This window comes from Topomyia yanbarensis, chromosome 3 (assembly GCF_030247195.1).
Source record: "Topomyia yanbarensis strain Yona2022 chromosome 3, ASM3024719v1, whole genome shotgun sequence".
Classification (NCBI taxonomy): domain Eukaryota; kingdom Metazoa; phylum Arthropoda; class Insecta; order Diptera; family Culicidae; genus Topomyia; species Topomyia yanbarensis.
In genome coordinates, this window is record NC_080672.1 from 83701912 (window position 1) to 83727093 (window position 25182).

At 39.1% G+C, this 25182-nt stretch overlaps 1 protein-coding gene across 2 annotated transcripts; it reads left to right on the forward strand.

Moving 5' to 3' along the window:
- Positions 1 to 6313: 6313 nt before the first annotated feature.
- Positions 6314 to 8413, forward strand: LOC131690454 (astacin-like). 2 transcript variants are annotated; one of them, XM_058976231.1, is made up of 5 exons: positions 6314 to 6408; positions 7292 to 7385; positions 7451 to 7621; positions 7690 to 8259; positions 8328 to 8413. In XM_058976231.1, the coding sequence occupies exons 1-4, from the start codon at positions 6406 to 6408 to the stop codon at positions 8208 to 8210; spliced, it is 789 nt and encodes a 262-aa protein (XP_058832214.1). In that variant the 5' UTR covers positions 6314 to 6405; the 3' UTR covers positions 8211 to 8259; positions 8328 to 8413. The 2 variants fall into 2 exon arrangements, with proteins under 2 accessions (XP_058832214.1, XP_058832213.1); XM_058976230.1 differs by having other exon boundaries at positions 7690 to 8413.
- The last annotated feature ends 16769 nt before the right edge of the window (positions 8414 to 25182 follow it).

Consider the following 25182-nt stretch of genomic DNA (forward strand, 5'->3'; position numbering starts at 1 on the left):
CCTTACTGGCATCGCGCCTAGTTCTAGGAGACTTTAACTCGCACGATACGGCATGGGGCTGTTTTCATGATGACAATTGATGAACATTAATCCAAGATTATTGCAACAATTTCAACATGACTGTCTTAAACACGAGAGAAATGAACACGGATTCCTACACCACCAGCACGAGCAAGCGCGTTGGATTTATCACTATGCTCGAAATAGCTACAGTTAGATTGCATGTGGAAGGTGATCGCTGATCCCCACGGTAGCGACCATTTACCTATCGTGATTTCAATTACTAACGGTTCAACACAATCGGGAACAATTAATGTCTCGTATGACCTCACACGGAACATTGAATGGATGAGTTACGCGACCGCGATATCCTAGAAAACCGAATCCACACAAGAACTTCCTCCGGAGGAAGAGTACAAGTTTTTGGCTGGCTTGATTCATGACAGCGCGAATCAAGCTCAGACTAAACCAGTACCCTGCAAGAAAGACGAATGAAAAGTCAAATGAAAGCCAAAAAACGCAGTTATTGGCGCCGGTTCGTCGACAGGTTAACGAGAGAAACAGTGATGAGCTGATCTCTGATGTACGGCTCAACGTATGCGTAACCGAATCCGTACCAACGAGAACACGGAATATTCAAACCGATGGATATTCACTTTCGCCAAGAAGATCTGTCCGGATTCTGTTCCGGTAGAGAAAAGTACCGCGCCGCGTGTTCACACGATACCGCGAACGAAACACCATTTTCGATGGTGGAGTTCTCAATTGCCCTTTTATCATGCAACAATAACGCCCCCACCCCGTTTAGACAGAATCAAATTCAACTTGCTGAAGAAGTTGCCTGACACTGCAGAAAGGCGCTAGTTGAACTTATTTAACAAGTTTCTTAAGGGTAACATTGTCCCTCATGACTAGAGGCAAGTGAAGGTCATCGCCATCCAAAAACGAGGAAAACCAGCCTCCGACCACAACTCGTATCGACCGATTGCAATGCTGTCCTGTATTCGGAAGTTGCTCGAGAAAATTATTTTATTCTGCCTCGACAACTGGGTCGAAGAAAATGGCTTACTGTCTGATACACAATTTGGCTTTTGCAAAGGTAAAGGGACGAACGGTTGTCCTGCGTTGCTTTCTACAGAAATTCAAATGGCCTATGCTAACAAAGAGCAGATGGCATCAGTCTTCTTGGATATTAAGGGGGCTTTTGACTCAGTTTCTATCAACATTCTGTCAGAGAAGCTGCACCAGCATGGTCTTTCACCAATTTTAAATAACTTTTTGCTAAATCTGTTGTCTGAAAAGCACATGCACTTTTCACATGGCGATTTAACAACATCACGATTTAGCTACATGGGTCTTCCCCAGGGCTCATGTCTAAGTCTGCTCTATAATTTTTACGTGAATGACATTGACGATTGTCTTGCCAATTCATGCACGAAAGGCACAATTGCACCGCTAGGTGGATTAAAACAGGTTTTCATTGTTTATGTTGTGTTGTGTAGTGTATCGATATTGATCCTCTGTGAAAATAGTGAAAGTTTTGGAACTTGAAAGAGAAATGAGTTGTCCATATCTTAGTGAGACTCCAAATCCACGTTTTCGATCACCATATAACCACAGTGGGACAAAGTCGGAAATATGTCAGTGAACAGCCCATAGCTCGCATGGTGCATGTCAGTTTTTGTTGAACAGTTTCTTGTGGTAAAGCAGAGGTGTAAATAGGGTAAAGCGGAGAAGTATCCCTCTATTGGGGGAGGATGACTATGTTTTGACCTTGTACACAATGATCTACTCTAATTTATTACTTCATTGATTAGAAATTGGTTTCAAACTGACTCTATCTTGGAAACATCCTAATAAAAGTGCTCAAAATTTAGAAAGATACATAAAGTCTGGCTTCTTCCTTCACCTGGAGCGGAGTACCCCAGATGCAGTGTAATATGCTCCATAATAGAAGCGCGAAAAGACCCACAATAATCAGAAAGTATATCCCAGAACGAAGAAATTATAAATTATAAACCTCAACATACCTAAAATCAATATTAGCACTGTCATAAACGAAACAACGGTTGTTTAGCAGCCGTTGTAATAACGGAGCATACCAGCAGCAACTTAGGGGGGCGGTTTTGTTTAGTGATGGGCTGTAGTGAAAATATGAATAATTCAATGTGCGTACATAGTTTCTAGCCATCTCAAAAAATGATAATAAATAAATAAGAAATGATTCTTCACGTGGTCATATTTCACGGTTTCCTCGTAAAAATTTGCACCCCTCTGTGCACAGTTCAATTGGCTTCCCAACAAACATTAGGAGCTGAACTATAAGACTACTTGTCTGATTAAAAGCAGATTAAAGGCTACGAAAGCTGAATAAAACTTTCGCTGAACTATTTAAACATTAATAGTTTATTCAGCTTATTTAAACTCCAGTATTCACCAGTTCAAACTAGGCTGAACTATACTGCTAACAAATGTAGCAGCAGCAATATTAATGCTTTTATTCAACCATCCCAATTAGACTGAATTACGAGTTGAATAAATGATTCTGTTGCCAATACTATTACCTTTATTCATTAAGCTGCACTACATGTTGTCAAAAGGTTGTTTCTACTTATACATTTGCTTTTATACCACTTTTGACTTTTAGCTGAATTATGTGTTTAATAAAGGTAATTTTTCCTACTCTAAAAATTGACATGATAAGCAAACCATGACTATTTGTAACCGACCTGGGTTCGAGTTCCAATACACGCACATTATTTTTCTACTTTTAAGTGAAGAACTTCTCAAATTAGCACATTTAGAATCCTTTTCTTATCCTATTTGCTGCTTCAACGGTTTGCTCTTATAACATTTATACAGTTTTTTATAATTGCATGTAGTTGATTTACAATTTCAATTTCGTCCTGAAAAAATGTCATTGCTAACAAAAAGAAGTTATTAAGTTAGTTCGACGCATTAGCAAACCAAAAAAAAAATCAGTCCAATGACTTGCATATACATGCATACTTAGTTGAACTCAGCTAAATCCCTGCACAGCCGAGTAATACGTAAGTTTTTCAATGTACAAGCTTACCAAATCACACGCGCCATTGTGTATGTAAATTTACTTTTTAATGGATATGGTCTGTTTACTTGTAAAACATGAATATTCTTATATGGATCACAAGAGAAACTATTTGTTCGAACGTTGCTGTAAATTTTTGACACTAGCATTGTTACCACAGACTAACAGACATAACACTCGAAAACAATGCTTCGCCCGCTTTAACGGTCATTTTAAATATATTTGTAGTTAGGACTGTGGCCACATTTGAATTTATGGCGCAACTGACATATGAACAAGCATATGGGGGATAGACCACTAGTGAAAAATTGTTCCCAAATCTGAGGGGTTCATAATAATCCGTTGATTAAAGTATTCATTGAATGAATAATTTGATTGCCGTATAATTTTGAATCATCTTTATTTTGTACGCTGCACAGTTGGCCTGGCCGCTTTAATGCTTGTGTCATATTCAATATGTGCCACAAACATTAATAATGACAAGAAAAATTGTGGACGAACGTCTGCAATTTTGTAACCGTTGGTTCCATTGCTTAGGTTTTGGTTGTAAATATTATTTGTTTGTTTGTAGAACTTTTACGTTTCTTGTACTAATTTACACAACAACAGTAAGCAGGGTAGTGAAAGGGTGCGTACCGCTGCAAACTGCCAGCTTGTCTCGGTGGGTAGCTGAACCACCCAGCCTAAAGACGCGCAATGCTGAAACTTTTAAAAATGGATTGCGGTTAGAGAATTGGAGGGAAATGCAACCTGAAGTTCTTATAAAAGGTCCAGCAGTTCTCAGCTCTGGCCTCTTTTAATATCAGGCGTCCGTGTGCTGAAGTAATTTAACTGGTGAAGTGTATAGCACCCCCCCCCCCCGCCTTTGGGGCGGGAAGATAGTTTTAAAAAAGTGTTGCGATCGTTCAGTTAATTTCGTATATTACTAGTCCAAGTGATAATATTCTTTAGCAACCTTGTGTTGTAAATATCTTCACCAGGACCTCTTAGTGCCTCTTAGCGCCGCATCAAATCGTTCAGCACACGGTTCGGCTCGCGAATCCGGGAGGATTCCGCGCCTAATCCGTAAAGGATCGTCGTTCGTCATCCGCCATCATTTTACACCCCCGGGCAAAGGCCCTAATCGCAAAGGAGGGTCCCCTCTCGGTATTGGCCATTGCGGTTAGCCGCGGTCATGCCGATGCTCGCCAAGGAGGGAAGACGCCTGCCTGCATCCAAACCAGCAACGCCCGCTGGTCCGGCCCATCTACAATCTCGATCACCATCGTACCGGGGCCTTCATCCGGCCAGTTTCGCCGACGTCCGCGAGGGGATCTCGCCCGTCGGCTTCGTCAGCGTCGTGACGCTCATCAACGGAAGCAGCAACAGTACGGTACGTTGAGTAATAGAGTAGTGTACACGCCACAGTAACAACTAATTGTAAATAACACCCCACACCCACACACTACAAATACTCATAAATAAAAAGTGTATAAGAAAAGTGAATATTCTTAGATCTTTGTTCTTGATCCGCGTAGCCCTTGATTACCCGGTAGCTAGCCGACCCTGCGATACCAGCAATAGAGTCGGTTCTGCCGTAGAGCCTTGTCCAATCGTTCGGTAACAATTTTCCAGAATCCCTACATGTATTGCCTGTGTATGTGTAGACTAGACTAGACTAGACTAGGAGCTAGTGTTCTGGGAAAATTTCCGGATCGATGTTTTTGTGGGAATTCCCTCATAGAGTCATGTCTGTTAGTCTGTGTTGTTACCATGGATTTTTTTTACTTATCGACTTGCAGACAAAGGTACAATGAGTTTAAACGTACTTTCATTCCAATAAAAAATAATTGATATAAATATATAAACTATTGAATTCGAACAGCGACTTCCGCTTACCAAAAAAAAATCACATTGAAAAGAAAATTATTTGGCAGGGAGTGGTGAATAAATCGAGGAGATTGCCACCTTAGAATTATTAATGGTTTCAATCCATCATTCAGTTACCACCTCTTTCATATGAGACCCATTTTTACTCATCTAAATGTTTTGTGACAACCGTAATGTTGAATACAAAAACATCTACAATCATCAGTTTTCGAAGCTAGTAAATTGTCTAATTTAAAATTCCCGAATGTTCTAGAAATTATCAAATAAAAAAAACGAATAAAAAAATTATCGTAGGTTGGGATTCGAACCCAAGCCAACTAGGTTCACTCAAATCTATAAAAGGCTACTGTAGCCTTTGTACATACTCTATTCAGCAGCCCAGATTTTTCGGTACATCGGTGAAATCTTAAGCATTCGATGTATGCAAGATTGGTGCAGACAGTAAGGTAAGTGCTTAGTATTCAACAGGTTGCGGGTTTCGAATCCAGGTACGTCATATGATATCCACCAAGGTAATGCAATTTTTCTCTAACTGAAACGAAACATTAATAGAAAAAGATAGCTTCCAAAGAGATTGATGGGGTGTGGAACTTGAAATTAAATGATTTTTTTTTTAATATTTTCCTATGATAATTCTCTCAGCTGAATAGCAGTAACGAAGAGGTTTATTGATAAAGCTGAACTGTGGTTTTCTTCAGGCTGTATACATTATGAAGAATTGTTCTTTAATGTGTCTTAATCAGACAAGCTGAATAAATTCTCCAAATCCAGATGCTTAAGGGTGGAATAAACGATATATGATTACGCGTATACTTCCCATGTTCAGCTAGAGCTGAATAAAGCAACTGGTAAAACGTTTATAAAACCACGAAATGTTTATTGGGTTCTTCAACAGTAACTTTCTGCAAAAATAATTCATTTTTGCTTTAATAACACGCAGATACCCCGCTTCACGTATCCAGTCTCCCGATTCCTTAAATAAAGCAACATATCCGGTATGCCTAAACTACGTAATATTTGAACTGTTTTTAAAATATCCCCCGTCAACAGATCTCGTACTCATGATCTTCCAAATTTTCTTATCGTTTTAACAACCGGAAGTAAACAGAGACAGTCAACTTCGAGTGCAATGTTTAGTCGGTAGTGCAATATCACGCTAAGGACAAATAAAATACGTACAAGAGTGTGTTGGTAATAAGTGTACCTTCGTGGTGCGTCAATTGTCCGGATTTTTACTATCATCTTTCTTTTTTTGGAAGAACATAATTGCGAGAATGAATTTTATCCTAGTCGGTTATCTTATCGGATTTTGTCTGAAATATTTACTCTGGCGCGACGTTGTAAAATTGGTTGGAAAACTTGGCAAACGCGTGTGCATAAATGTCAAAAGGCAACACGCTTCCTGGAAGATTAGCCACACCAAATTTGGCAGTGAAACAGTGAGGTGATTCTTTCAAACTGAACCGATCATGGTAAGTAGAAATGGGAATATTTCAATCGGGAAACGATTAAACGGAATATAAATATATTACCCATGATCGCATATTTGTCCCGTTTTCTATGAGACTTGCTATCTTTATGGGACTGATATGCGATCATATGCAGTATACAACCAGATCATTTGAAAAAATACTAACGCCTTGATCACACTAAACTTATTAGAGTATTAACAATGATCTGAAATGGCTTCAACTTTACAATTGATATAAAAATTCACGTACATAACATCAAAATCAATGGAACGAACTGAGATTTTGCACAATATTGCTGGTTGATGTTGGTTTGTTCCAATACTAGGAAAAACTGGAAGTACTCCGGATCATACAAGGAGAAAATCGATCCGGTATACTCTTCTTCTCTTTTTTTCCTTTTTCTCTTCTGGTAGTAAACCGGAGCGAAAAGGAGCAAGTGTTTTGCTCCTGACTCCTCCGGAAATAACTCTAAATTTGAATTCTCGATCTAATCGACTGAAAAGACCTCGAGACATACTCAAACTCTTCTGACGAATTTTGAAAATCGAATATTTCATAAAAAGCGTCTCCACAATATTGTTATCAATTGTATTCGTGTTTAGTGGGTCAACATCCATGTAATGATCATGTTTAGGTACGAAAAGACGCCAAAAGTTCTTTTTTAAATTTCTATGTAACGCCATGTCTCTGGGTTAGAAACCGAATCCTAACAATGGGCTTACCAAATAACCAATGCCCGCTAACAATCGTAATCTTCCAAAGTTAGTTAACTACTACGGGTTGTGATCCTTTTCGGCCGTAATCGTGAACACATAAACGCACTGAATTAAATAAATCATCACTAAGTTGCCCTCACTCATTGTTATTTTCTTAATTCTTTCAGAGAGAAAAAATGACATCCGTTCTGTGGTTGCTGGTCTTGATCGGAATTGCCATTTGCGCTCCATTGGATGGACCTTCCGAAGATGGCGAGATCTGTAAAACCTCCTCTTATTATTCGTTAAAATAACCTTGCAACTCATAAATATCAATATACTCCTAGTTAATCCATCGGCAACTGAGCTGGAACAGAAGGGCGACTACTTCCAGGGTGATATAATTCTAACGGACGTCCAAGAAGATATCATACAGGACGGTCGGACCTCCTTGATCGGAGCGACCTATCGCTGGCCGAAAAATATTGTCTATTACTCGATCGACAGCGGTGCGTTCTGTAAGTTACGATTTGGTTAACGTTTTGAACAAGAGTTATCGAACGGAAGTTCCCAACTTATCTTCTAGCATTGGCCCAGGAAAATTCCATCAAATCGGCCCTGCAACAAATCATGCTGGTTAGCTGTGTATTGTTTGTCGAGCGAACGACTCAGACGGATTACGTCAAAGTGACGGGCGAATACACCGGCTGTTGGTCCTATCTGGGCCGTCGTGGTGGAGCGCAGCAGCTGAATCTACAGCCGAACGGATGTATGAGCCGAGGTACCATTATGCACGAGTTTCTCCATGCGCTAGGTTTCGTTCACATGCAGAGTGCCTCGGATCGAGACTTTTACATCAAAATCAACTGGGCTGCGATACAGGCCGGTAAGGAGAGCAACTTTGATCGGTACAGTTCATCCGTGATCGACGATTTTGGCATTTCGTACGACTACCTGAGTGTAATGCACTACGGACCGACGGCATTCAGTGCAACTGGTGCCGATACCATCATCCCGTTCGAGAGCGGTATTACCATCGGGCAACGGGTTGGCATGAGTTACAAGGACATCAAACGTTTGAATATGTTGTATCCAAACTGTGGATGAAGCGAGTTGGAATCAGTGAAATTATTCAGGAATTCAGTGATTAAGGTAGGTAAGTTAATAGGTTGAGTATTAGCAATTTTTGGAGCTGTTTTAATAGGACTAATTGTCCGTTTCTAGGTGTCAACAATGTAGATATTGTTGAAATAAACAAAGAGCAGGGTAAATGCGTTGAAATTATTCGCAAATAAATGTTTTGAAGAAGAGTGCTTATTGTTTTCAGTTTGTTTATTTGATAAGGTACATTGTATGTGGAAGGTTCCCTTACTTTACATTTTTTTAAACAAATCTTTAAAAAAGTGTTCAAGGACGAGAATTGCTCCTTGGCATTTTTTTTAAATAAATTGTTGAATTGAATTTCACCATAAGGAAACACCTTTGAAAAAGAAATTCACAAGAGGGACCAATTCCAAGATCCGAGCAGAAAATCAATGATAGGTGAATGAGCGAACAACGATGACGCACAGTGGCACCTCTCTGTATATAGCTGTTAAAATATTATAAAAATTGGTTTATATGCTATTTTTGAGGCGTAGTGTTTTGGCTAAGCAGGCCAATGCGAAAGCTTAACGTTATATTTCTGTTGAGATCGTTTTGGAATCCGTAGAGCGAAGTCACATTTGTTGACTGTAGCTTCAAAGATTAGTTTCCTTCAAACTTTTACTCCAATAAATTTCTTTAATTAATTATTCTTACGAACAATGCTTCCTAACTGACAAAGTGTTTCCTCACTAACAAGTGTTTTCTAGCTGACGTGTAGGGGACAGGAAATAGCAACTGATCTGATATTGACATGACGGCCGTTACTGACGGGTAAAATGAGCAGGCTTGAGACGATCGTAGTTACTTATTGCGCAGTGGCGTAGTTTGCCCCAACATACCACGACCCGTACTACTGGTCCTTCCAAGCTGATGGACTGGTGTTATCGTCTCTGCGAACCTTTAGAATAGCAAACTTAGTACCTGGCCGTCGTAGTACTACTGCAGCAGTCTTCACTATGGAGTGGCGCCCATGACCGTCCCTGCCTCGGATGATCGATAGAATTCGCCCGCGGATCCACCCGTTTTGAGCTGCATCATCGACGATATCCACAAGTCACCTGGTTCTGGTGCCTTAGTGTTCTCGAACCACTTTGTGCGCCTAGCGATCGTGGGAAGGCAATTCCACAGATAACAGACGTTTAGGCTCGATTTCAATCGTGTGTAAATACCCGCTACTGAAATTCCGAATAAATCAAACGTCTGAAACACGTTTGGCAAACGTTTGTAGATGGCGCAGTGATCGATACAATGAAGTTAGAGTGCAGCTGTCAAACACGTGTAGCAAACGGTTGCGTAGATGGCAATAGTGAAACACGGATTTCCAACGTATATCAATTTGAAGGTTTACACAGGTTTTTGAAGAAATTTTGTTCTAGCCTAAACGTCTGTTATCTGTGGTATCTGTGGTACGCCGTCCGTGAGTCAAAAAATGAGACGCACATCGTAGGATGCCTCGCTTTGTCGTGACAGCTGCCCCAACGTCCACACTGCTGAATTACATGAATTCATAGTCTTTAGCAAGCCAGGACATTCCAAGCACTCGTTTGATGCAGCAGCCTTTATCCCAGTTGATGAGCATCTCGAACGGGGTATCCTGTTCTCTGGCCCGTAGCAGGACTTCCGTTGAATTGGATAACCATCTGCTTATTGTGAAGCCGCCCGCCCCTTTGATGTATAAATGCGACTTTCTTGGCGACCTTAATCGCCTTGTCCTCGGTGTCAAAGCTATCGAGATAGTCGTCCACATAGTGCCGACGTTGGATAGCGTCGGCCGCCCGTGCAGACTACTGGGCTTATTCATCGGCGTTGAGGTTTTTGGTGAACTGGGGGCAGCACGGAGATGACCCGAACGTGGCTGTTCCTGTGTTTGTTTCGCCATAGAAACAGTTGGAAGTCTCTATCTTCCTTATTTTGATTTGATGGAACATTTCGCGCCTCCCAGTACGACCTTCCGTTCGCGGAATTCGCCGAGTGGCCTAATGACACTCGATTCATGGCTCATCAATTGCAAGTACGGATTAGCATTCCCCGTTGGTAGAGTGATGAAACTGCTGAAGGCAGTGCGATATAGTGTCCAACACTGCCTGAGACGTAGGTGGTGGCATGTAAGTATGGTAGACCGTTGCTTTGGCCGTCGATGTACCAATTTCCTGACTCGATCTAGCAGCAACCTTATCCCTAATCTCTGCCACCTCTCCTACTTGTCCAACACCATCTACCCGTACTTCACTGCCAGTTGTAAATCCGCTCTAATGTGCTCGCAGAATATCGTATTTAACCCTACTCGCATCCTTTTCGAGCTGTAACTTTTGCTGCTCCAGTTGGGTAGAAAAAATCAATTCAATTTTCTTTCGCATCAATGCTCGTTCTTCCTCTAGATGATTGAGGTTAAATTTCGTTTGAGCTGCACGTGGATCACCAAAAATTTTCGCTCTGGGGGGAAATTTTTGTGTTTAACCAAATTATTCTCCTTAGGGGAAAATATATCATACACATAAAGTCAGCCAAAACTTGAAAAAATGATGAAAAAAATCATTCAGTGTAGTAGTCATCCAGTATATTTGATCGTCCGAGTCATTATTTGATTCTATTACCGGTCGCTATTGATAGGCCTGCTTAGCGATATCAACGAAAAAAAATCATCACAATTCATTCGGTAAAGTTCGGAAACGAAAATTTGTCGTCGGGAGAAGTGATTTTGTTTAAATAATGATTTAGTTGTTCGCTCTCTGAAGTCGTCCCATTATCCTAATGTTTGAAATATGTATTACAGCTGCTGGCATGCCTAGTGCAGTAGTGAAATAAATAAATGCCGGTCATCCAACCATGTCATACTAGTTCTCACTGTCACTCGGCAGATGTTGTTCTGCTGGCGCTTGGACTTATAAGCGAAATGCGACGTAGCAGTATGAGAAGTGTCTTCTTCAAAAAAGGTTGTTAGGAATTGTTCTACATCGTCGTCGTTGTTCGTATCAGCGGACATAGATAAATTTTCCACGGACTCAATGCCTTCTAACTCGTCTAAACGGTTGGATACTCTTAGCAGAAAGTCCTAGAATGTCAAAGAATATTTGAAGTTTTGTATATAATTTAAATTCATTACGCGTGTGCAGAGATGGTTTGCTCATCAGTGTTCGTTGAGAGAAAAGAGCTATCACATGCTACACACGTATTTTCATTGAGAGTGCGAGTGCGCGCCGGTAGGTCTCTTACACACAATGCCATCGCACGATCTCGAGCATCTCACACAGCTCGCTTCAGAACTGTGCACAGGCAAAATAAAATGATAAAATCAGTTCTCACACAACTGAAATAGACGAAGAAATGTGTACGCAGCTCGCACAGCTCTGCGTAGTTTACAGTTGTATGCACAGAGCTATGCACAGTGTTATGAGTGAGCAGAATTGAAATAAAGCACGTTTAAAGAGGCAACATTATTTGATATATTATATGACACGTAGAGATCTATATTGGTAATTGGCATCCACATCAAAGATTTTCTTCTTTAACAAAATAGTCAACTTCGTATTCATTGTTTGATTATCATGTTCAATGTTGATATTTTTGAAATTCAACTTCTGAGAACAAAAAAGCAACACATTTTTTTTTAATAGCCCGCCTCACCTCCACACTAAAAAGCTCACAAACGGAGCCCCCTGGTAGTGGACACATCAGTTCTCAGCGTACAAAAAAAAAGGTCAGCACAACAAAACAAAGTTACGAATCGCGGAAACGCTGAGAACAAAAAAAAACAATACGAGACCGACAAAACACAAAATTTGACAAGAAGCTACGGCGAGTACCCAGCGGAAAAGGATCCTTTTAAGGGTCCCATCGTAGCTTTGCAGGAAGCTCATAGTAATTTAAAATTATTTATTACTTATTGCTAGAAAAAAATGTATTTATCAATTGTTTTTATTTAAAAAAATGTTAACCAATTATAGCTAAAGGAATAAGCTCGATTGGTGGTGAACGAAGTTTATATTAAAAATTCTCCTATTTTATTTTTTAAAATTAGTTTCAATTTTGCTTGGAAACGAGTGCGACATGTTATTTGCTTTAAATCAGTAGGAAGCTGGTTGAATAACTTAGGTCCGATGAAAAAAATGCGTCTTTGACCAAGGTTCGTGGATACTCTGGAGTATAATAAATGATTGGCTTGTCTGGTGCTGTGAGCTCGAATTCCTGTCGTAAATTCTAGATTATTATGAGCAATAGTATTATGCAAAGCATTGTGGATATACATTATTGTTTGGTAGTTAGTCAACCCAAGCAAAGGTAAAATGTTATGGGCATTATTATTGTATAACAAAATAGTAGGGTACATAAATGGTTTTTGCCTTTCTCATATAGAAAGGTTATGCAATCACTCTGAAAAACGTCAATCTAATCCCGGCCAAATTTTTTTTTCGACTCGTTTAGGGTTTCTGGATTTTAACAGAGGCGTAGTTGATGGTTTACGGAGAGGGGTTACACCCCCCCCCCTCTACTGTTCGCGCCCCTCCTTTAAAAATCTCCTTAAATCACCCCTCAGACCACCACCCCATCCAGCCCTCATACCCCTCCCTTTCAACCCCATCATCTTTAAACCACCACTGTATCACAAAGCATACCAATTTAAGCTGGGGAGTCGTTCGTTCATGGGACTTTCGCCCTCTTCACATACCCAGCCCCGCATGACAAAATGAGTTAGCAAGCAGATAACATTGATCTAATGATGATTAGGCTAATGGAGTATGATATTTTTTTGTTTCAAGTGTTTCACCGTCGACACATAGCTCATCAAGTTCGTGGCTGGCATGCCATTGTGTATAAGTGCAAAGTGTACTAAGAATGTAATGGACATTTCCACAATTATGTTGAACATAAAAAGCCTCCGTGCCATAGTTTAGAGAAATGAGAAAGGCACAATTGCACCGCTAGGTGGATTAAAACAGGTTTTTATAAATAATTTTAAGACATCTGTTTTGAAGCGTTTGTAGCTTTTTCAGATTCGAAATACTGGCACGGCCCCACACAGATACAAGGTAGTTCAGCAATGAGTGGATGTGCGCATACTAAAATTTTAGAAGTACATGCTGGGGAACAAAAGAGCATACTTTACGCATAGCCCCACATAACGATGCAACTTTTCTCTCTATAGATGTTATATGCTCAATCCAGGAGAGTGTGGGGTCTAAGTGAAGTCCTAAATATTTGAAGCAGTTAGTTTCCTGAATTACAGACTGTCCCATTCTTGGGTCTGGATGCACGCCTATAGCTCTTCTAGATGAACGAAACAGCATATATTTAGTTTTTGATAGGTTCAAGGAAAGAAGGTTTTCGTTGAAATACGTCGTTAGTGTTTTTAAATCCGATTCAATGTCGCGTACAATATCCAGGCAGTTGTTGTTCGGGTAGAACAACGCGGTGTCATCCGCGAATAGACGAGGAGTCCCTTTTAACCCGAGTCTACCTAGGTCATTGATATACAATAAAAATAACAGTGGCCCAATATTACTGCCTTGGGGCACTCCTATTTCTATTGGTCTATGAGAGCTACACGAGTCTCCAATAGATACGAATGGGTTCCTATGCGACAGATAGCTACGAATAATATGATTTGACAATCCTCTGATACCATAGCATTCTAACTTCTTAAGCAGGATTGAGTGATCCAGAGTATCGAATGCTTTTTTTAGGTCCAGAAAAAGGGCACCAACAATTCTTTTGCTATCAATTTGACTAATGATGGAATCAATTAGTTCGGTCATTGCAATTAAAGTGCTGCAGCCCTGTCTGAACCCATACTGGTAGTTGTAAATTATGTTGTGTTTGTTCAAAAACTCGAGTAGTCGAGTGATGAGCAATTTCTCAAGAATTTTATTGAAAACGCACAATGTTGAAATTGGTCTATAGTTGGAAGGTTGGTTTGGATCACCAGCTTTGAAAATTGGAATTACTCGGGCTATTTTTAAACAGTCTGGGTACCTGCCGGTTTGAATTATTAAATTAAAAGCTTTGGTTAGGATATTTGCAAAAGTGGTACAGTTACTGTTAAGAACACTAGCGGGGATCTTATCAGGACCACAACTGTTATTTTTTTCGAGGTCTTTAATCAAAAGGATCACTTCGTTTATGGTTGCAGGACGCAAGAAGATTGTTTCTTGGACGTGTTGTATATTTATAATAGGATTTGAGTTGGGACTCGTGGGAATATTGCAGCCAAATTTTCGCCAATACTAGAGAAATATTCGTTGAAAACATTACATAGTTCTTTAGTCTCAGTGACTCTGATATCATTGCAAATTAGGCTGATGGGAACATCCGACTTTGAACGACCAAAAATGGTATTAATATTTTTCCAAAGTTTTGAATGAGTTGTGTTGGATAGAAGGTTTTCAAAGTAGGCCTTTTTGCACCGCTTTTTCATTACATTAACTTTTTTAGTTATGTGTTGCAGAAGAGCTTTGAGGTTTTCATCATTGGGGTTATTTTTTACTCGTTTCAGATAATTACTTTTGATTTTAATCAGTGTCCACAAATCGAAATTGATCCAGGGGCAAAAAACGCCTTTACATTTAAAAGTTTTGGAGACCGTTCTAGTGTTTTCCGCAAGTAAAGAATTGTAGGTTGTGATGATATTTGTAAGACATACATCTACATCTTCAATCAACTCGATGTTTTCTATGAAATTTTGGAAGTCGTTATTGAGTTTTTCATGATTGATTATTGATTTAGTCAAATTAACGGGTTCTCTTTTTACTGCAAGTTTATATGAAGATATAATTTGAACGTGATCACTAACTATGGTGTAAACCGTGTCGTTTCGTAAGCTAGCAGCATCCTCCAGTCTACAAACAACGTGATCAATAATATTTGAACTAGCTGGGCGAGTCGGAAATGTGTTCGTACATATGAAACCATACGATTCCAGGAGAGTTTTATAACGTGAGACGACATTGTTATTCGATAGGTTAACCGGTATATTGAGATCTCCTACAATGAAACAGGGGCGCGAATTTGAAGCGGAAGCGAGAACACTTTCAAGCTTGGTAAGGAATTGACCAATATCGTAAGATGGAGGGCGATAAAAACAATGCACATCGAAATAATGTTGCATTATGCAGAGTTCGATGTGAGCATGATGAAAGCCGTTAACAACAGTGTTCAGCACTACTCTATGAGAAATATTCTTCCTGACGTAGATAGCTACTCCACCGTTCGATTGTTCTCTACAGGAAAAAAAATCCCATTATAGCCCCTAATTTTAAAGATATCTTCATTGCCCGACTTGATCCACGTTTCCCCGATAACAAGCACATCAATTAATTTATTGCAACGATCCAATGTTTGCAAGATTTGATCAAATTTACAAAGCTCATTCATACCCCTTATATTCCATTGCAAACTATTCAGCGATTTACTATTATTCATTGAAACACTCGCATTATAACTGTCTATATCATCGTGAAAGAAATTTTCTATATAAGCCATTGAAATGAAATGTAAATTATATGTAAAAGAGCAAAATGTTATAAAAGCAAGAAGCACTATTCCCTCGGGATATTGTTTGTTCGTTTTCTTTTGGGTGATGGAGAAATATTCGCAGGTAGCGAGTCTGCAGCGTCAGAAGAACCATTTGAGTATAGGCTAGTTATGCGGTTTAGATCATTCCGGTTATTTTGCTAAATCTTCATGAAAAATTTATCAGCACTTTCCCCTAACAATGATAACTGCTTTGCGTTTACATCACACAAATTACAACATGCAACTTTAACAAGTTTTCCACTTCCGTTATCAATCTGCTTTCTCGAAAAAGAAGTTCTCGACCACACTTTCTGGCAGGAGCGGATCCAGAAAAAAAATTCGAGGGGGGGGGGGGGTCCGAAATTTTGATTTTTGAATGAACATTGTACAATACGTTATGTGTAACAACCTCATTTAATGAAAACCAGTTTTGGTGGTCAAATTTGGTTTGCAATGATTTTAAGTTTGAAACTAATATAAAATCGAAACTCATATTCAAAATTTCTCACCAAGTTGAAAATTTTCGGAGGGGGTCCCTCTAGGGTTCGTCGCGGTGCGGATGTGGGCGGTAAATAGATTGTCCGCACCGCAACCGCAAAAAAATTATAAAACCGCACCGCTTACCGCAACCGCAATTTATTTACCGCATCGCACCGCGCGGTAATGCGGTAAATGCGGTAAAATTTTTATATTTTTAAAAATAGTGTTGAAAAATTGTACATACCATATATAATAAAATGTTATTCTTATTCTCACGAAAATTTAACTTTAAGAGACTCCTCAGAATGTAATGTTTATGAAAAAAATCAACTTTTGTATTTTCTATTAATAAAATTCCGTACATTTTAAGGCAAACATTATACATTCAAAAACGTTCTACTGCAGTAATAGGAAAACTTTTATTTTAGCAACCCTTCAGTTAATTGAATTAAAAAAATGTAATAAGAAATGAAGTTGCATATTTTTTCTTTAAATTTTCATATTTTCATTGTTTTTGACATATGAAAATGAAACGGATGATTTTCACATTTACGTAGTAAAAACCACCTTTCATTCTTAAAGGAATCTCACCAAAAAAATAAAGTCGAAATACCAGTACTTCTATATAGTACCGCATATATTCCAATACAGTGAAATAAAAACATATTGTATTTCATCAATAAGAACGACGCCATATTTGACGAAATAAAAATGCTCTATACATTACATCTAAGCAGGAGTCCGGTCTCAACCGGTACAGAATTATTGAGCATTAGAAAAACTGCAAAAAATGTATGGTTTTTAAAAATAGGGGGTTTTACGGACAAAATATCCCAAAACTCTAACTTCCGCATTCTTCAAGAAACAGATGTATTATCATTCAAAAACTAGGATTGCTCCTTTTAAAAATGTACGAAGTGTAATTTTCTAAAGGCTAGTTCGAAAGTTCTAGCATTTAATGTATTTTCCTATAATTTTTTCCCAAAGAGCCAATGGCAAAAACTTCAATTGAATTCGTTTGGTTTGATGAAGAGGGTTGTGTTTAAGTCCTAGCATAATTAGTTCATCTCTAATTCCATTAAATTAGTCAAAATTCACAGCTGAAAAATTGATATCGAAAACGATTCATAATTTCACGATTTCCAACAGAAATCGGGAGAAGTGATGCACTTTTAAATAGGATTTAAGAGTACAAATTTATTATTTTAAATGATCTAATAATTTTGTCCCTATTGGGTTCTTGAATTTTATGTATTTGAAATGGTTAGTTTGTGAAGTTTTACTTAGAAGTATAAAATAACTAGTCCAAAATATGTCGTAAAAATAATAGCGCCAAATATTTCGGACACAGCTAGATTTTCTTTCGTTATAGCAGTCTGTTTATCAATTTAGAATAATCAAAATTATTACTTTATCAATTTTTTTTTTGCGGTGCGGTTGCGGTAAAACCGCGCGGTAAAAGCTCTTTCCCGCACCGCATCTGCGGGAAAAAGTGTCTCACCGCACCGCAGATTTCGCGGTGCGGGTGCGGTAAATACCGCGCGGTTGCGGTAATTACCGCAACCGCGACGAACCCTAGGCCCCTCTGGATCCGCCACTGCTTTCTGCTAACATGCTCTTCGCCATTTTCACATCAGACAAAACGCACGCATTTACCTGATTGCTGCTGTTTACTCGATGAGATCAGTTTGCATTGAAAACAGAAGAGTTCAGCTGACTGTGCGCAGAAAACTGTGCACAGAGAAGTTTCCATGAGCACGCAGAGCATGCTGCTGTGCTTTGGCATATTTACGAAAGATAAGCTATAGAGAACATCTCACAGTACAGCAGCACTCATAGAAGATTTTCTACCGCTCACACAATATTGCCCTCGCGCAGTATTATCCGGTTTGTAAATGAGTGGGCTTCGCAGTGGTAGAAGTGAGAAACAGAGCTGCGCGCACAATTTATGGAAGATGTGCGAGAGTGCGCATATATGATGTGCGCCATGCCATCTCTGCGCGTGTCATCCAAAAAGTGGTAAGATAAATACACTAACCGGTGCTTTTTCTTTATCTTCAGCCGACAATCTCTTAAACCCAAGAAAATTGAATATGGGATCGAGGTATAGGCAAGATATGAACTGCATACTTCCCATCAATTTTTTCACGCGTTTTTGAAGTGCTGCAGCTAGTCGTGTAGCGAGGACATTCACCAACTCACCAACGATACTTTTGCCTGGCACAGTAGCCAACAAGCATAAAAATCGGACAGCGGTACATGTTCTTTTTGAAGTTTCAGTGTTAAAAAATAAACTCGCTCAAATGCTTCACAGAACCTCTCAATGAACTTCCAGTCCTTAGAAAAATCTGAAATAAGTTGATATAGACCATGCAACATGCAGTTTGAAAGTGTGAGGATTGAAGTTAAGGGAATTTAGACAATAATCCATGTACGTACATAATAATATTGAATACATGTATAGTATACCTATCTCCGAAAAACTTTTCCTCATCTGAATATAGAAAGTCTTCTGAGATGCTAAAGCTTTCATCATGAGGAACGTTCCATTCCATCGTGTCCTGTTTCCAATAGGTGGAAGGTGAGCATTGGCAGTCCTCAAATGCTTGTGAAATATTTGCTGTCGCAATTTGATGACGGTTTTTTTAATTTTGTTAATTCTTCTCTCGTATGGTCCCAATACATCCCATACTGCCAACTGAGCTGTGTGAGCAGCGCATCGGGTACTTCCGATAATTTCCTCAACTTTTTCACCAAACAAATCTTCCTTTTCCGGTGCAGTTGGTTTATCTTCATCACCTTCACGACCATCAGTGATATCATCTGAGTCTTCACTTATATCATCCTCGTCGCTTCGAACATCACTCTCATCATCGGTAACATCAGTACCTTCATCACCATCGGTAGTATCGCTTGGTATGTACTTCATCAAAATCGTTCTCGCTCTAAAGGAATCTTCTACGTGCTCGTCTTCTATCATTTTTCTCATAAGACTAACCGTTGCACACATGTTTGCGCCATTATCGCGAGTCACAGAGTAAATCTGATTTAGCTTGATGCCATAACGTTCCATTTGTTCATCTATGGCCGCTTTTAAGTTTTCCTTCGTTTGACGCTCATGCATCTCTTTCATGGCTGTGAAAAGGATCATAGGTCGAATAACACAGCTTGTTTAATCAAATTTATCAACTTACCAAGGTTGCGAATCACTATCCTTCCTTCCATGTAATACTGAACATTTATCACAAACACATGTCTATTTCCACGAGTAGAACTATCAACCTTACTGTTCACCATACGACCTGCCAATTCCAACTTTATACTGAGGAAGTATCGGTAACCATCGAAAAAAGGGTATTGCGGTTCGCTGTTATACCCACTGCTTTCCAAAGTGGTCCTACCAACTTCCGAAATCCTCGGCTCTCGGGAAATGAAAGTGGGTAGCCTTCCGCCAGCAAAAGCAGAGTGTCACACAAAATCGTTTTTCGATCCGTATTTACTACCAGCTTCTTTTGCTTCTTAGCCTGAGACTCTACGGCATCGGTTGTAGGAATACCCAACCTTGTAAGAACTTCGGGATGTTTAGCAGCAAGGTGTCTCTTGAAATTACCCGGAAAATAAGTACTTTGATTGTACTGGCAAGCGGAATTGGCTTTGCAGTAATACTTTCCCTCCACTTGATCTACGACTTGCAGTAAAATGTCCTTTTGCTTCCGTTTCATGCTGGAAAATAGACCTAGGAGATCTACAAGCGCATTTTGCGTACTTTAAACGGATGTAACCTACCTTTAAACGGATTCGAAATGTAGTAGGTAAACCCAAACACCGTTTGTCTTCTGTGTAGTTTTACAGCAATCAGTATCAAAGGGATTGAAAATAAACAAGTTTTCTAGGCAACGAAACGGATCCTAGTAATCGATTTTCTATCACTTTCTATACTTTGGAAAAAATCAAAGCGGAAAAAATATCGGTAGAGAGAGCCGACTGATTTTCATTTGATCGATTTTTTTCATCCTTGGCCAAAAGTTGTTCAGTAATTTCTTTTGACGACTTGAACAGTAAAGTGATATTTTTAGAGATTTTCGGTAATTTTTCGAATAATTTGCTGAAACCCGCAATATTTTTCACTGAATTTATTAGCACTTTCGTTTTTTTCGGTACATGAACATTATCCAGTAAAATACTGACTGATTTTTCGGCAAAATTGTACCAACATTACCGACCCTCGTCAAAAACTTACAGGTACAGCAAATCATCTGTCAAGTCGCCATTTTTAGAGGAAACTGCTGACTGACCAGTATTTTTTGACGTTTGGAGAGAACGGATTGCGGAGAGTTCGGTAACCGAATTGTTTTACTGAATTGATTACCGAACGGTTTGCTGTTCAAAACCCCAGCAAAATTTTACTGTACCCAGTAATTCAAATTAAGTGTGATAGTGCATTCGCATTGGTCTGCTAAGCCAAAACAAGTTTCGACTTCACTGTTTCTCATCGGCAAATACAGAACTTCTGTACTTTCTTATTTTAATAGTCTCCTATGAAGTGTCGTTTCTTCAATGAAAGGGTTTGCAAACGAAGATTAGTTAGGGAAGTGGCATCGATTTCCTAAAAAAACCGATTAGTTTTTGTTTAAAAAATTAGGATGATTCGCAGAGATATCGCTCACCCATCTCTGTACAGTTCGCCCATTATCCGCTTGATTTTGATTCAAGCTTAATTCGGAGTGATGACAAGATCCTACAGTGCAGGAAGCGGATTCGATAATTCACATTTTTTTGCTTGATCGGAAATAACCGCACACTACCCTGGAGCAGTTGAATCATTTTCTTCAAGATAACCAAGAAGATGCTTTGTATTAAATTCTATCGAAATGCTCTGCAACGTATTGCAATCTTGGATAGTAACTTCAGCATCTACGTGCTGTATGTCGTCTCAATCGTAGTCGTGATTACCATAATTTAGGTTGGGGGAACATGGGGAGACTTGACCAAGCGCAAAATTCTATTTTCGGCTACGGCGTCTTCTATTCGATTCTTAATTTTTTTTTCAAAAATATTTTTATACTTGTTTCGATCCCTTAAGGTAATTTTGAAAGTTTGGAGTAAAAAATCCTTTCCTTGCAGAAAATATTACGTGATTAATAAATTTGCATTAAATGATGTACTTTTTTATCAAACTTTGTATGGACATATCTACGACTACTAATTACTATTAAAGGACTAATTAATCACGCCATAAAAAAAATCCCACCCCAAACGTAAGTCTTTATATTTTAAAATTTGTAATCAAAGTTAGAAATAGTAGTGACGTGTGAACATGCAATGCAAACAGTACAGCTAATCTTTAAATGAAATAAAGAAATGCATTTAAAAAAATCAAAATTTATCAAATGCAACTCGTTTATATTTTTTACTGCTACCTAAGGATCTCGACAATAGGGAAAAAATAAGTACAGTATGTTTTATGTCATTATTTTTTGTTATGATTTTTCAAAATTCTCTTGGTCAAGTCTCCCCACGCCTTGGTCAAGTCTCCCCATTGCGGGGACCAGAAAAAACGATCACAGAAAAACTTTTGTAACTTTTCAAAAAATAAATTAAAAATTCTGCAAAAAATCATAAAGACGCGCAATAACAAGTGGATTTTATTATTAATCATAGCAACCCTGTCTGAATAGCTGTATCTGCCATACGCGAGTGGTGAGTGGCAAGTCTAGTTTACACTTGTATAACGATGTAGCTATTCAAACAGGGTTGCTATGGTTACTAATAAAATCCACTTGTTTTGAAGTCATGCTGCTTCTTTAGTTAGTAACTTTTCTCAGCGAATTTTCATAAACTATTTATGTTTCACGAATGTGTTCAGTAGAAGATTACCTTTAGAAATATACAGTGTTCTGATTAATTGATTGATAAGGTGATTTTTTAAGAATTTATTTTCAATGTTAACCGATTTTTCATACAAACTTCCATATAAACTTTGAAATTTTTGGAGGGTCCATAGACACAACCGATCGGTACCAAAATTTGCACAATTACTCAGTGCCATAAAAGGAATCAGTAGAGCCTGGTGGAGCTAAAAGTCAAAAATTAAACCAGTCTGCATCCAAGAAAACCTATCCAAAAGCAGTTGATGTTCTATAAACTGAGTAATGACTTAGCAATTGATTCAATGGAGTGTAGTCCACCAAATCGATATCATCTGACAACTGTTTTAGGACAGATATAGGGTGAAGTGCCTATTTTCACCATACTAAGGAGGGCGCCTCACTGATTCATTAATTACTCGGCCTACAAACAATGGAATGCGTACAAATTGGTATCAACTTTGCTTCGTTGTTAAGTACCAAGATAATAACATACATGCGATGAAAACAGTGAAATTCTCGTGTTTGAGCGCAACGAAAACACGAATCGAGTGCCCCTATGGTTGCGCTACCATTTGACTCAATGCGTTAAACAAAGATGGCAGACACTACTCTAATCAACGGCTTCAAATGGGTAGCGTGATAATAGAAACATAGCGATAATGGGCTCATCACCCTACATGCAATCAATCGGGTTTTAAAACTTTTCAATTTATTCCTTTGTTTTCAAGAAAAACCATTCATAATTGTAACCAACCACATATGTTAAAAGAAATCGTTTCCAAAATTAATAAAAATCACTAATTTTTCAACAATATGTATTTGATTAGGTAACTAATTTGTAAAATGTATGGGCGTCTAATGCTATTTTCAACAACATTCTTTGGAGAAATATGTCACAAGAAAGGCCTGTATAGCTTGAAATCACACTAAACTTTTAGTCCAATTCGTGGAGAGTGACCCATCCGGGAATCATGAATCAGAATATATTGGTTCAAATGACACGTTCCCCGTATGTAGTCGGGGGTTAGTGCTTTGCCATGCCTTTTCATCATTTCCTGAGCAGAAAAACAGTTGAAGGAGGAGGGAGAAAGTAGAATTGGAAGGGTAGGAAAAATAACAGCACAACAACAAAAAACAAACAGCAGGTAAGTTAAGGTTGAACAGAGAATGGGGCAAAAATCGAAAACGAAAAAAGCAGTTTTTTTCCACACCGTGTGTTAGATCTTCATAAAAATTAATCAGTAGTACTCTAACAACATTCTACATAAGCTGATTGATTTTTATGAAGATCCAACAAACAATGTGAAAAAACTGCTTTTTTCGTTTCCGATTTTTGCCCATTCTCTGTGAAACCTTAAGCTCATAAGTACTTCAACTCCGCAGCGAATAAGCCAAAAGCTCTTTACCGCATTGGATAAGAAACTTTAGCATATCTCTGAGTTTCAGTCGCCCAAACATGGTGTCGTCTATGTAAGAACGACCGAAAACTCGAAATCGCAATTGCGCTACTGCTGAGCAGTTGCATATCAGATGATATGTGGTTCCGTAGTCGGAATCACAAAGATCACATGAATATGATTCAGCTCACTGAATAGTTGTCATGTGATAATTGAGTTTGCAGTGCTCGGTTAAAGCTGTCGTTAGCATGCCGCAGTGCGGCTTCGAAAAATGTAGGAGATTTTTCGAAATCACTGGGCAAGGTTGTTCTAGAAACGACTTTGTTTGGCGACACGTTTGTAGATTTCTCCAATAATTGCGGTGCTCGGACGAAGCCCAGGACCGTATTTTTTCTCTGATCCAACTTGTCGAAATTGGCAGTTGTGGTAAAAGCAGCAGTCAACGTCATGAGCAGATGGTTTAGATTTGACTGGAGCGTCATCACCTTTCCCCTCAGCCATCACACAAGGCATCCATATGACAGTATTGGACGTACAATTGTCGTGTAAATCCAATAGATGTATTTAGGTTTGAGACCCCAGGTCTTTACAAAAGTTCGTCTGCACTGCCCGAGGGCCATGTACGCTTTCTTACCTCTGTGCTCAATGTGAGCAGACCAATTCAGTCTGGAATCCAATATAACTCCAACGTATTTGACTTGATCTGCACACAGTAGCTTAGAATCAAAGAACTGCAAGGGGCGAACCCCGGTTGTTATTCGCTTCTTCGTGAAAAGAATTATTGAAGTTTTGTTTGGGTTAACTGATAATTTAACTTGTCGACACCACTGTTCGACAGCTCTTAATGCTTGTTGCATTAAGTCAAAGGTTGTTCCGATGCAAAGTCCAGTAATTAGCATTTGGTAATCGTCAGCAAACCCGTAGGTTGGAAATCCCAGTTCATTGAGTCTACTCAACAAGCTATTGGCAATCAGGTTCGATAGAACCTGATTGCAGATGGCCACCCTGAGGACAACTGAAAATACTCAATTTCCGTATCTCTGCCTGTCTTAATGACGAGCAAAGAATGCAGTTACTAAGCATTGCGTTTATCCAACCAGAGATACATATAGATACCCCACGACCGCGCGTCACTTCCAAAGTAGACTGGAAGGACACAAGAATACCGTAGAGCAGAGTGATCGTAGGTTTCCCATACTGATATGCCTGTCACATTTTGTGCAGTGGATATTCAACTAAATTAACGTTCCTGATGTGATGATCGATTAACCGTTCCAATGCTTTCAGAAGAAAAGAACTTAAGCTAATAGGCCTAAAACTCTTGGCTTCTTCATAGCTCGAGCCCCCCCCCCCCCCTTTGTGAATAAATCTAACAGTTATTTCTCGCCATGCTTTCGGGATATACCCGGTAGCAAGACTGGAAAGCATAATCTTTTTCAAGACATGTTTGAGAATATCAAATCCCTTTTGCAGTAGCACGGGAGGTATTCCATCTTTTTCGGGTGATTTGTATGGAGCAAACCTGTCAACTGCCCACTTGATCGATTCAGTGGTAACCAACGTGCATGCTAACGTTCACGAGTCCGAAATAGTTTTAGAGCGAAGTGTTATGTCTAATACCAACTCTCTCTCAGACAAAATTTTGTCGGGTTTCTACATTCAGAATATGGACATTTG

Coding starts and splice junctions, on each gene's coding strand:
- LOC131690454 (XM_058976230.1), top strand. Junction 7,386..7,450: donor TTCCGAAGATGGCGAGATCT/GTAAAACCTCCT, acceptor ATATACTCCTAG/TTAATCCATCGGCAACTGAG. Junction 7,622..7,689: donor GATCGACAGCGGTGCGTTCT/GTAAGTTACGAT, acceptor CTTATCTTCTAG/CATTGGCCCAGGAAAATTCC.